The 14,332-nt window shown below is 36.6% G+C and overlaps 1 protein-coding gene across 1 annotated transcript; it reads left to right on the top strand.

Moving 5' to 3' along the window:
* Positions 1–2,186: 2,186 nt before the first annotated feature.
* LOC145674007 (uncharacterized) lies at positions 2,187–2,786 on the top strand. Its single transcript, XM_081743833.1, has one exon. The coding sequence runs from the start codon at positions 2,187–2,189 to the stop codon at positions 2,784–2,786; it is 600 nt and encodes a 199-aa protein (XP_081599959.1).
* Positions 2,787–14,332: the final 11,546 nt, after the last annotated feature.

The following is a 14,332-nucleotide window of genomic DNA, read 5'->3' as shown; positions in this document are numbered from 1 at the left end:
TTTTTCTTCTTTCCTATTATATGTTCTCTGGGCAAAGTTTGAGTGGGATCTGATCGTGCCTTGTTCTGTATGTTACTTGTAAGCATTTTTGTTAAATAAAGGCTTTTGAAAAAGTCAAATTTTCAATTGTTTGTAGCTTTGGTCGTAGGCTATTCATTCCAAATCTGCTATATTATGATCATAACATTAGCCACTAAAGTACTTTGAATTTGAATTGTTGCATTTGTTTATGGCTACTGTGGAAACCACCTAAATTTTAATGTTTGTGATACTGTAGCGTTCTTAGTTTATTCGTTCCTATGAGGGAGACGATAATTAAGACAAACGAATGATGATGGAAGAATTGGTAGAATGAGAAGATAGGAGAAAATGTAAGTAGCCCGAGAAAACCCATGGACAAGATGCTGGCCACCGCAAACTTGGCCGGGAATCGAATCAAGGACCCAACGCACCAGAGATAAGGACCCAACACACCACTGAGCCACCGTGCCTAGATGTATAAATGTTAGGTTATATTTCAGCTATGACCAGATACTTTGTCATACAAGTTTTAGAACAAACAAATTAAAAGTATTTGAAAAGAAATCAACAAGAAATATTACGGAGTAAACGGAGTAGAATAAATGGTGTAATTTTTCTATAGATGACTAATTTAGATGTATTGGGAATGAGTAAGATGTTTCCTAGACTGAAGACCCGAGCTCGGTGGAAACCGAGAATTCACAAACCCTTGTTTAGAGCCGAGTGCTTTAGAAGAGTCTATCCACTTTCTAGAGTCTATACCCGTAGCACTTTCACATCGAATTGCGTCTTCCTTTGTTCTAATGAAAATAACCGGAAGTCAAGATTATGCACCCATTTAAGAAACGTCATTATAAAGTAGAAGGTACGAAGGTCATCCAGTATTATGAACAGTTTTCCAACTTTCCGTACAAAGAATTTACCAACCATGTACGAATAGAAATGGGAGGAGAGAGGAGGAGTTAACCAATCTTAAGCCTTGCCTTCAACAATAAGAATTAACCAGTTAGAACGTCAGGAATAGAAAAGATAGTGAATAGGTGTATACATATAAGTTTGTTGTCCCTGCCGTACCTATGCTGAATAATTTTAATTTACTGTAGACACTTTATTAACTTCTTGAAGGAAACCCGAAAGGCTACTGGAGTTTTGAGTTAGGGAGATTTGACCCGAGAAAGCCCAATGGGTGCCTATGAGGCTGTTACTGAAATATGAACTTTTCTAATTACTTGATACTGTTCTTTTTTTTATTACAATTGACAAATTATTTCATAGCAAAGTAGTAACTAGCCTTTTTCTATTTATAATGGAAAATAAAAATAGTCGCGGTGGGTTGAGGTAGCTTGTATATGCAGCAGGGAGTCTCAGAGGCACCCCTTTGGCCTTTTCAGCGCAAACTGATCATGGGACTTCTCGGTAAAATGCATGAACAAGTCTCCTGGCGAAGATACACAAATATTTTTTACCATTAGTTATTATAAAGTTGTACGTTCGTTTTTGATATGTAAAGTTTATTTCCCTTTCATTTTTTTCTTTTGTTTCCTCTCTTTTCTTCTCTATTCCATTTTTTAGCACCAGAACTCTTTTTAAAACGACATTTTTTCAGTTTAACAACCATCGTTTATGCCTATGAGGCTAAGGAAAGCGGATGGTTAAGGAAGTGAATGATGATGGAAGAATTGGTGGAATGATAATGTGGAAGAAAACGGGAGCACTCCGAGAAATCCCTTGGACACGATGCTATCCACCAAAAACTTACTTGGCCGGGGATCGAACCAAGAACCCCTCGCATGCACGAGAGTTAATAAATAGCATCTTTAATGCATTCCTTTCTGTTGAGTAAAGAGTTGAGTTGATTTTAGTTTAGCGTCCCTTTCAGCAGCTAGGCTATATGAGACGTGGACCTACTGATTAACGTGGAATCCGAACCACATGAGTTCCCCCCGAGAATCAAACCCGGGTCTCCCACGCCAAAGGCGCGTACGATAACCGCTTAGCCACGAAGGAGCTCTGTTGAGTAAAGAGTTATTAGGTCTAATACACTCACTCGACAAAAAATTAGTCACCCTTGTGCAAAAGGAGAGTTGAATCGTAAAGCCTGTACAGATGGCGCAGCAGTCGAGTCACGTGCACAACTGAGCGCGCACTGCCTCTACGGAACCATAATGCAGCTTCAGTCAGTGAGACAAGTGTGTTGCAAGTGGGCAGTGTCCGTCAAAATGGGTAAAAGTAACGATGTAACAGAGTGGCAAAAAGGGGCAATCGTGTTTGGCCATGCCCATGGCCATACGGTGAGGGAAGTTGCTGGATTTGTTGGTGTTTCGCAGCCAACTGTTCAACGCGTGTACAAGCAGTGGTGTCATACACGTGGCCACGAAACACGGCGTCAGAATTGTGGTCGGAAGAAGATCATGACTGAAAGGGACCGGAGACGCGTTTCTCGGCTTGTGAATGAAAATAGGTTCCAAACCCGACAGGAATTGCTGCAGACAGTGAATGCAGGTCCATCCCAACCTGTTAGTGAAAGAACATTACGACGGGAACTGCATGCATTGAACATTTGGAGTCGGGCACCTCGCAAGGGGTCATTACTCACACAGGCACATAAAGCTGCGCGTCTTCAATGGGCCAGAAATCACCAAACGTGGACAGTAGCTGACTGGCGGAAGGTAATGTGGTGTGACGAGTCACGTTTTTGCTTGTATTCCAATGACGCACGTCGTCGAGTGCACCGAAGGCCACATGAAGCATTTCATCCTGAATGAGTGCAAGGGGATGTTCAAGCCGGACGTGGGTCTGTGATGTTTTGGGGGTGTTTTTCTTATCATGAATTGGGCTCACTTACTGAGATCACCACTACAATGAACCAGCATGTGTATTTGAACATTCTGGATGAGCAAATGTTGCCTTTCAGTCAACATTTTTATGATGAGTATGCTGTGGAGACTCCTATTTTTCGAGACGACAACAGCAAAGTTCATAGGGCTGGAACAATATGTGCGTGGTATGACGAACACCCCCGAACCCTCTTCCATCTAGATTGGCCTGCAAAGTCACCAGACTTGGACCCCATCGAGAATCTGTGGGACATGTTGGAACAGCGGGTAAAACGCCGAAATCGGCATCCACGCAGTTTGGCGGATTTGCGCGATCAAATCCTGAACGAGTGGCTTCAACTGGATGTGACATACCTCCAAAACCTTGTAGACTCGCTTCCAAACCTAATCCAGGCGGTTATCAAAGCCAGATGTGGTGTTACACGCTATTAGTTACTGCTGTTCACGAATTCTTGAGGGGTGACTAATTTTTTGTCCGGTGAGTGTATGTAATACAAGATTACCATTTGGAATGTGTAGAAAGCCCTGATCACAGTTTTCATTCAGAATGTGCAGAATATATCCTCTATTTGCACAGCATTATAAGACAAATTGAACGTATTAAGGTGGTTGAGAACCTCTGTCTCGAAAGCCTAAAAATACCAATGACTGGGAGCGAATATGCTGAAAACACATCTTCCAACTTAAACGTCGTTTTACTGTAGTGAAGAAACACGGTGTGCGTGGGTTTTCTAAAGGTTATCCCATTTCTACCTGTCTTGTCTTTCCACCAGTATAAGATATTCATTAAACGTTAATCTAGTTTTTTTTTTTATTTTAAATCAATCAACAAAAAAAAACTTTCATTGTTATAGCTCTCTCAACGTCAGAGATTTCTTGCAAAAGTGAGGTAATATTCCTTCCCATAGGCTGAATTAATATTTGAAGCACAATTATAGTGTCAAACACATTGAATATGTTACATGTAACGTGGAGTTCCTGAGTATTTATGCATAATTGCATATACGTATAACGAGTAGAGGTCTAATAGATATAGGCCAATTAATTTAAATCTTACAGTTTAAGGTTCCAAGATTGTGCCCTTTTGTCTTAGGGAGACGATAATTCAAGCAAGTGAATGATTATGGAAAAGTGGCAGGAAACGGGAATACCCTGAGGAAACCTGATCGGGGATCGAACCAGAGACCTCATGGACCACAGGTAAGCGCTCTACCACTGAACCAGGGTGCATCGTAATAGATGTAAGCGTCTAAGATAGAAGAGATACAAATGATTAGTAAGGAATATATACAAGGAAATAAGCTAACGTGCTCCTTAGGTCGGTAGGGAAAAGCCCTTTGGATACGCTGAGAAAAAAAAATTAAGGATAAACGCTGGACAATAAGAATAACCACGACTAAGTTTTATAAGCAAGGGATAGGATCAACTGAGATATTTGTTTCTGCAACATTGAACACGTAAATTTCTAAAACCATAAAATTGACTTTAGAAAAAAAAATATAAAAAAAATAAAAATTAAAAGATGTTAGCTGAAGATCACTTGTGTCCAAGTACGTAAGCACTGTGAGGGATCAACGTTCCAATCTCGAAGGAAGCAATTGCCTTCAATAAGATCCTCCTTATAAATAGTACATATATCTCATGCATAATGTATCTCATGCAGTATTAGCTATTGAAAATTTGTAACAAATTTTATACCAATCAGTCAAATAACCTTGACAATACTGTATACACAAAATAACGAATTCTATTAAAAGCTTATTCCATTAATTAACAGCAAATATATATAATACTTACTATTGATTCAATTTTCCAATAGTAAATTCCAGGTATGTTGTATGACTCTTCATGTATTTCTTGAGTATTCTAATCTTTTGAATAGAACGTCAAAGTTAGTCTTATCAAATTTAATAAACCATAGTATTGTTCTTTTGTTCATAAGTAAGACGAGCTTGAGATTAAGTTTGTTTTGAGAATAGATAAGCCATATTCATCAAGTATTTTCCCCACAATCTCGCTAAATGAACGTCTATAATTCTTTGCAAAACTTCTTCGTATATTCAATTAATAGCGTTTCCTGTATCTAAACCTCTTAAAAAATTATAAATAATCCTGAAAGAAGAAACTGAATAAAGAGCTGGATATTCTTTAGAACTCTAGTATTCAAATATAATGGATAATTCAAATTATACAATTGTGCAAATGGAGTATCCATTACCTTTTAAAAATCCGTACTTTCCAATTCGAGTTGGCTAACACAACATAACCCACCCTGAAATACACTTATGTTACAGGTTACGAAGGACTGAGGTGGCAAGATGCATTTTCGCCGGGCGATATGTGGTCTGTGTATCAAACCTCAACGTTATTACTTCTGACTTTTCAGACAGAAGTTCACTACTTTTTAAAATGTAAACACTTCCAGATTATCTTTAAATTCTCAATGAATACCGAAAATGCATAAGTACATAATGGAAAATATTACTTGAGCCACACATTCGAATGGTATCAACAATGAAGAATGGGCCATTGGTCACCAGCTCACTTGGGTCATGACTTTTGCCCGGGTCATCTGGGTCTGAGGTAGGGTTGGGCACGAGCGAGTTCGAGCGAGTTTTCTTTGAAACTTGACTCGACTCGAAAGATACATCTTTGAGCTCGACTCGAGAACTCGGCTCGAAAAATTTCCTCCAGCTCGACTCGAAACAAGTGAAATCGAACCATACCCTGAGTGGAGTTTCAAACACTCTCTTCAAGTGTCCTACATAGACAATATAATTATTATGAATGATAATATTACTATTACTACTATTGAGTATTATTATTATTATTATTATTATTATTATTATTATTATTATTATTATTATTATTATTATTATTATTACCGACCTCGGTGGTCGTGAAGACTAGGAGGCAAGGATATCGTTCAGGAGGTTCCGGGTTGTTCCGGATTTATATTTTGGAGGAGCATCAGACCGTTGCCAGACGGGGTCAAGGGGGTGAACCCTCACTCAAGGTTAATTGATCCTCGGGAACTGTGAGTGGTGATAACCTGTGTTTGAGAATTTAATTAAAACATGAATTTGCTATAGAAATTAATTTTGCTTTCAAGATTACGTAATATATCCAAAACTAAGCAAATCCTTGAGTTGCTTTTAAGTTTAACGTCCCTTTCAGCGGCGATGCTATATGAGATACTGATTAACGTGGAATCCGAACCACAAAAGCTCCCGCCGGGAATCGAACCTGCGTCTCCCACGCCAAAGACGGGTACGCTAAATGCTTAGCCGCGAAGCAGCTCCGAAGCAAATTTGTATGTAGTTTTAATTACTATACAGAGAATATTAGAAAGATGTCCCAATCTTTCTACGGACCCCCCGCGTCGAGTCAAGTTGTTTTCGAAGTCTGTTCTTGTTGAATGTCAACTTATTACATAATGTAACGTTTGTCATCTCGTCAAGTCTAGGAGACTTAGTAGTGGCTAAAATTCCGCTCAAGTTGTTTTTCCCCAGATGCAAGTAGATGTGGGATGGTACCTTTACAGCAGGCCAAACGGTTGTTTCTAATTCATTCTGTTCTATTGAGTGTAAGGAATGTAATCTCTCTCTAGACTTCAGATAGTATATTTAGGGCGCAGAGTATATCACGCAAATATAAATAGGGAAATAATTGATAAAAGTGAAAGTGACTTATGCTGCAAATTATTTTAGAAATTTTTGTAAATAAAGCATAAATTCAATCATATATGTACTACGCATTAAAATAAAGATGAAAACGGCGTCTTTTTAAATTAGCCCTAATGCGAAATGAATTTCACTACCCTCCTCACGTATTAAATCTATGTCATATACAAAATATTAAGTTAGTAAAATATCAGAACTCGATACACTCCATGTAGGTATAATAAATTTTACAATTTCTGTTTTTAAAAATGACAATTTTCCAATTTAAAAAATGTTGACAAAATTATTGATGCACAAGAATATATATTATAGCATAGCGGAATAGATCAAGGATACGAACACACGAAAAGTGTTGTTACTATCAACTTTTCTTATTGTCTGACGAAGCTATGAATTCAGAGTTCTTAAGGTAGAAAGAAAATAAATGAAAATTTTCTAGCTTTACATACCATAGTTATGAACTTTGGACTAAAAGGAACGACTGAATGAAGAAAGTGAATAATTATGAAAAGTGCTGGGATGAGAGTATAGGAGCGCGCTGAGTAAACCCATGGACACTGTATTCTCCGCCATAAATTCACATGGTCTGGGCTCGAACCAGGCTCCTTTCGCACCAGAAGTGAATACTTTACCACAGAGCCACCTTATCCACTATCTTTTATATTCTAAACGATAAGTTTTGCAGGTAGATTGTAATAGGACAATCCCATATAAGAGGAAATATAACTATTTCTCTATAGTTCTGACGCCTTTCTTGCTCTGATCAAACTTGTAGTTACATTTTAGTGCGATGCTTAACACACACAAACGCAAACAACCAGGAAGAAAGTGAATTTCATTTAGTGAAAAGGTAATGAGAAAAAAGAAAATATAGCCTCATATTAGGTAGAAAAATACTTCTCATATGTATGACGATGTTTTGTCTCCGGCTCTCACGGGGTCATGTCTCTGTCTGATTCAGAGCAAGTCATCAGTCTATCTGGGACACTCCGGGTCATGAATCTGCCCGGGTCACTTCACCGATTCTGGCAGGTCATGCGTCTGTCTTCTTTCCAGTCTTTCGGGTCACGGGTCACAAAGTTGTATGCGTGAATTACTCGTCTTTACGTAGATACTACTGCTATACTTAACAAACCGACAATTTGGAACACTGTGTCTCAGTAGTGGAGCGCTTATCTCTGGTGCGTAGCCTCTTCGCTCCTCGCCTAGATCACAGGCGAAGTAGTTTTGCGATTTATGGATAACATAGTGTCCGTGGGTTTTCTCGGATTTCATATTTTCAAACGAACAATATTAAAATATCTGATGAAATATTCGTATTTATGAACGATATGCATAGTTGGTTTGTTTACAACATGCGTTATTTAATTTTAATCTATGAGTGTTCTGTTTACTGGAATAACGTTCATAAATTATTTTGTTCATTGCACGGCATACGTATTTGCCAAACGGGATAAAAGAGCACTACAGCGCTAGAAGAATATTAATAGTAATAAAGTGAATTGGTGACTAACGCAATTTCAACAAAAGAAACAATATAAAATAAATCAGAATGAAACATCTACCATCCGTTCAATAAACGTAAGTGAACCAACATGAAATCAGCACAAAGGCGAACACAAAACAATACTCAAAGTTAAAGGCAACAAAGAGTAGTCTGTGTTTACTGGTAATAAAATCCACGTTGGCAGAAGTTTTAATATGCACTTTGAAAACAACGTAAGTGCCCATAATACCGATATTGGCGGTTCACTTGTAATGTAGTTACTTCTCTTCTAACAACAGTTTATCTTTTATCTTTGGTATAAAGACTGACATTTAGTACAGCAGCTGTTGGTTAGTTGTAGTGTGAATAAATCAACTGAATTGAATGTATATAGGTGGACAATAAATCAAAGAGAATAATGTTACAAAGCTTAATAGTTTGATTGATTAACAGGAAGTATCCTCTGCACACTTTTAAATTATAATTGTTTTCAAACAACAATAAATAGTAACAGAATGGACACTGTTTTGTGACAATAATCTTCACAGCATTCTTGTTTCATTGAATATCATTGGTATTAAAATTGAAGCAGCTTAATATTTACGAGTTATCTGATAGCGCAAGTAGAACGAATAAATTCGTTACATATGGGAGTAAACTGTCTTTACTAGGAACAAAAAAAAAAAAAAAAAAAAAACTACATTTTAATTTGGTGTATTTTCTTCCTTTATTTTTCGCTTTAAGATTATAACATTTTTTTTTTTGTTTGACTGTTCAATTTGTACAGAGATTCTAATTCCTTTGCCTAAAGCAGCTAAATGAAGTTTGAAAGTCTATAACGTTATCCTAGACTTGACGACCCTAACAATGTTGGGTAAACCGTATAAATTGTGTAGTTCCTCGTTATGACGTTTCCGCCATTCCCCATTCTCGTTCCTCTTGGGTCCGAATATTCGTTCCAGGATCTTGTTCTCAAATACTTTCAGTCTATGTAGTTTCGTAGTTTCGTTATCCTGTAGTTTCGTAGTTTCGTTATACTGTAGTTTCAAAGAATAATCTAACAAACAAGCAAACTAACTAACTCTATGGCCTGTGGAACCCGGAGGTTCAATGCCGCGTTCACAAAAGCTCTTCACTGACTTCTATCCTTAGCCAATTGGATCCAGTTTCTACTTTGTATTCCTATCTCTGTGAGATCCATCTTAATATTTTCCTGCCACCTGCGCCTAAGTCTTTCTAATGGTCGTTTCCGATTGGTCTTCCAGTCAAGACTTCGAAAGCGTTTCTACTTTCTTCCATTCTAGCTACATGACCTGCCCACCGAAGCCTCCTAGACTTGACGACCCTAAAAATGGTTGTTAAACCGTATAAATTATGTAGTTCCTCGTTGTGAAGTTTCCGTCATTCCCCATTCTCGTTCCTCTTGGGTCTGAATATTCGTCTCAGCATCTTTTTCTCAAATGCTTTCAGTCTATGTTTCTCCCTCAGACTAAGCGACCATGTTTCGCAACCACACAGAACAAGAGGCATGATTATCGTTTTATATATTTTAAGCTTCAAAGTTCTCGACAGAATTCGCGACGACAGGAGATTTTGAACCGAATAGTAACGCGAATTCCCTGCTTTTAGTCGACATTTAATTTCTCCGTGAATATGATTTTCGTCTGTTAATATTGATCCTATATCTTTGAAAGTATCTACTTTATCAAAAGTATTATTTTTTTATCACAAACATAATTTGCACATTACGGTCCCGACGCACTTCCATGTATTTAGTTTTCTCTGCATTTACTTCTGAACACATGTCCCTGCAATATTTTAATAAGACCTCTGCATTTCTTTGTATTGTTCTCCTATCATCCCCTGTTAAATTTACATCATCATCATATGCCATAACCTGGTGAATACCGTTCAACTCTAGGCCCTGGTTGCTATCTTTGATCTTCCTTATAGCGTATTCCAGTACAAAGTTAAATAATAATGGCGAAAACGCATATCCTTGTTTCAGGCCATTTTCGACGTGAAAGCTCGTGGCAAAAAGTTTCCTACCCTGACTTAACTTTGGGATTGATTTAAACATACCTTAGTTAATCTAATTAGCTTTTTTGGTATTCGAAGTTTTGTAAGAACGTTGCGTAATGTTTCTCTGCTAACCGAGGTGTATGCCTTTCTAAAATCAATAAATAGTTTTTGTACCGGGGTATTGTATTCCCACTTTTTTCGAGTATTTGACGAATGGTAAATATTTGGTCGATAGTTGATCGATTTCGTCTAAAGCCGCACAGATAATCTCCAATAATTTCATCTGCGTATGGGGTCAATATTGCTAATAGAATATTTGAAAGGATTTTATAGGGTGTTGAGAAAAGAAAAATGCCTCGATAATTGTTACAGTCAGTTTTGTCGCCTTTCTTCTGAGCTGGAGCTATGATTGAGTCTTTCCACTCTTGTGGCAATTCTTGCTTGTCCCGGATAAGGAGAATGAGTTTTTGTATCTTGTTCCACAATTTTTCGCATCCAGCTAAAATTAACTCAGTCGGAATTTCATCTACACCCGGAGATTTCTGTTTCTTTAATGTTTATAGCGGTTGCGACTTCTATTCGGTTGGATTCTGGAATATACGGTTCTGCGGTGTGTACCTCCTTTTCTCCACGCACATTAGTTTTTGGCTGCGTGTTCAGCAAATCGTCAAAGAAATCTTTCCATCTATTTAAGATGCTATCCGTATCAGTGAGAACTGTTCCGTCAGCTTTCTTTAATATATAAACACGAGGTTGATAGCCTTTCTTAAATTCGCTGATCCTCTTATACATGTCCCGAATGTTTTTATTTTTACTATTATCTTTAAGTTTCTTAATTTTAGCTTTCAAAAAATTGCGTTTCTTTGTTCTAAACGTTTTGGAAGTTTCCCGCCTGATAACTTCAAAATTGTGTGTAGTTACTTCATTCGGATTATGTAGCCAGCGTAATTTTGACTGTTTTCTCTTCTCTGCTAGTTTAATGCATTCCTGGTCGAACCATGGTTTGTTCGTTCGTATTTCCGCGTGTCCGTTTTTGTTTTGCTGAACTTTTAATGCAATCTCTAATTTGAGTGCAAGTATCCTCAACACTAGTGCACTCCGAATCTTCTAAAACCGAGAATATTTTCGAAACTTCAATCTGGTACTCCTCTCTTACCTGTCTCTCTTCTAATTTCTTTAAATTAAACATATCCGATTTCGGACATTGAATAATACCTTTATTTAACGACAATCTCTCTCTCTCTCTCTCTCTCTCTCTCTCTCTCTCTCTCTCGTATTATCGCTTCTACCAGGTAGTGATCAGTGTCACAATCAGCCCCTCTAAACGACCGGACATCAATTATGTTAGATTGCCTTCCTCTATCTACTAAAACGTGATCAATTTGATTATGTGTTTTTTTCAGTCTGGTGATGTCCAAGTGTATTTATGAACGTCGCGATGTGGAAATGTTGTACTTTTCACGATTAGGTTTTTGGATGTTGCAAACTTCACTAGTCAAACACCGTTGTCATTACATTCCTTATGCAGACTTTTGTTCCCTATAATAAATTTGAAAATATCCTCTCGTCCTACCTTCGCATTGAAATTCCCTAATAGAATTTTCATATGGTATCGCGGGATTTGGTCAAATGTCTGTTCCACTTCTTCGTAAAAACTGTCTTTTATATCGTCATGCCTATCTTCAGTTGGGATATGTACATTTAAAACAATAATATCACACCACCGTTCCTTAAAAGTAATAAATGAAAGTCTGTCAGTAATAAATTCAACCCGTTTAATTGCTGGTAGTATTTGTTTGTGAACGAAAAACTGTGTTCCTAACTGGTGATTTTTTATTTCCTTCCACGTAAAAGAACGTAAAATTTCTGTGCCGACGTCTTATTATAATTGAGACGCCGTTGGTGCAGGGTATAAAACCCACACAAATTATTAATAAAAACTTTTCATTACAATGGAATTTGGGAAAGTGCATTTGAAAATATAAAGGCGTAGTGAAGATAGTGATTTTAAACTTTTAATGTTTTTTTCCACACAAAATATCACTAAATCCATTAGCACATAAATACGTAGAATTATTATATTCGAATTCACACTTGATTATTAAATAAATGTAGTAACACATATACAGTAAATTCTCGTTATATAATCCATCGATGAATGACGTCAAATACTGTTAAATGTTCCTTCGAGTCTCTAGTAGCGATATTTTTTACTACAGAATAAAAGTTATTTATGTAGACACTTATGGAATAATTAAATAAAGCTGCACAGGCACTGACATAAATACTTAGTCCATCAAACATCGCCATATAAATTGCAAAGTTAATTCGTAGATAATTGTTAACACCAAAATTGCTCATACTAGTGTTCAACTTTTACACCTATTCAACTCCATTTGAATATGTTAGTCACTTTCTAGAAAAATATAACATACTTATCCAGGCTATATCGGAATATCAGAAATTCACTAAAATTCAACACGTAATATAACAAAGTCTCGGTACTTTCCATGATTTGCACCATTTACGACTACTATTTGAGAACATGTGCTCTCGTCGTTGCATTCAATTTCCAATGACCACAAAGTGGTCAGTTAACTACCTCCAGAACTATTAGTTCCAATTTTAGCCACTCATCAGAAGTGGCGCTGGTTTTGAAAAGATCTTTTTTTTTTAATAATAATCTTACAACATGCTACAACATCCCACCCTCTGGGAAAAAAAATTGATATAATCAATTTTTTTTTAAATAAATATTATGAGTTATATTAATGTAAACAATACTAAACTTCCACTCGATTCAAACTTACTAAACTTAAAATTAATAATTAAACGAAAAGAAAAAAAAATATCCCCCCATAATGACATTCATACAACTTTCACGCTAATCACTATAACCATTCAAGTATTGCATACACCATTTAGTATTAAATGCATATATCTCAATAACATCTCAAACCATGTAATTAATTAATTACATTTAGTTCTTAGTTTTTATGTATATCAGAGGCAAAGATCTTATTTTCCTTTCTCTAGTAGCATATTATAGATATCTTCCACTATTTAGTAATTACAGTTATTTCAGGTGAATTACAGTTAATGATCTTATTCTCCTCTCACTTCTTTTGCAATTACAGGCCTGTAATTTTTCTGAATGACAATTTATGGATTATTTCTGATTTCCCTGTTCGGTTTGCTTAAAGTCACATCCTTGAATAATATTCTGTTTCAATAGGTTATCTAATATTTTATCCATTTCCTTTTGTGCAACCCTGCTTAGTGGATAAGCTTTTTCTCTTACAGGCTGGTCATCTCTTAATATGATTTGATGACAAAAATTAGGCACCTCCCCTACATGTTCTTCAAATATATCTTTAAATTGTTTTACTAACTCATCTACATAATTTTGTAACCCACTATCTAATTCTAGAACTTCAGGGTCAACTAACTTCCGCTTAGTTCCTAATGAATCACTACCCTCAAGTTTAGCTTCGGGATTGACATTTAAGATTGAATTAGGGGACAAATGATCAGTTTTGTTTTCATTAAATGACCCTTCATGTGGTTTTCCTCTTACATTCTCATTCCCCTTTTCGTCAGATGGAATAAACAACTTATTATGAAAACAATTCATGGGCCGATAAGACACTAACGTTTCTGTGTTTGCTTGAGTCAATTGATCAAATAAACAAATGGTCCTGTTTTCTTCCATCCCTAATACTAATCTATTACTTACTAAATCAATGGCAACCTTCATCTGTTTTAACTCATTAACCCCTATTATAAACATTGGGTTTAGATTTTCTGCTAAATAAAATTTTATTCTATATACCCTATTCAGCAATTTCAGGGGCAGAGTAACAGATTCTTTCAAAGTGACATCTTTATTATCTACTCCCTTACCAATAAACAAATCATCATTCACTTTGAATTTATTATTTAATGTGTCATTCCATTCTCTAAAAGCATTAGAATTTACCAGGCTAACAGTTAAGCAGGTGTCTACACACCCTCTTAATCTTTTTCCCAATACAAAAGCCTCTACGAAGGTAGCAACACTGCCTTTCTTAGTAGCCTGTCTATTGCTATGTACTCTTACACTCATGGTGTCATGCATAGTTTTACTTATTCCATCATTATCTCTACCATTTTCCCCCTTTTCTAGACTATATCTTCCTTTACTCTTACTTCCTCCTCCAACATTCGCATTCCTCTTACCTACTAATTGTAAACTATGCAACCTTTTAGATAAGTTCAACGCTCTTTTCAAATTACATTTGCTT

The sequence above is a fragment of the Thermobia domestica genome, chromosome 17 (assembly GCF_964235325.1).
Source record: "Thermobia domestica chromosome 17, izTheDome1.hap1.1, whole genome shotgun sequence".
Classification (NCBI taxonomy): Eukaryota; Metazoa; Arthropoda; class Insecta; order Zygentoma; family Lepismatidae; genus Thermobia; species Thermobia domestica.
Note: the sequence above shows the minus strand (reverse complement) of the source record. Positions and strands in the feature narration are given on the sequence as shown.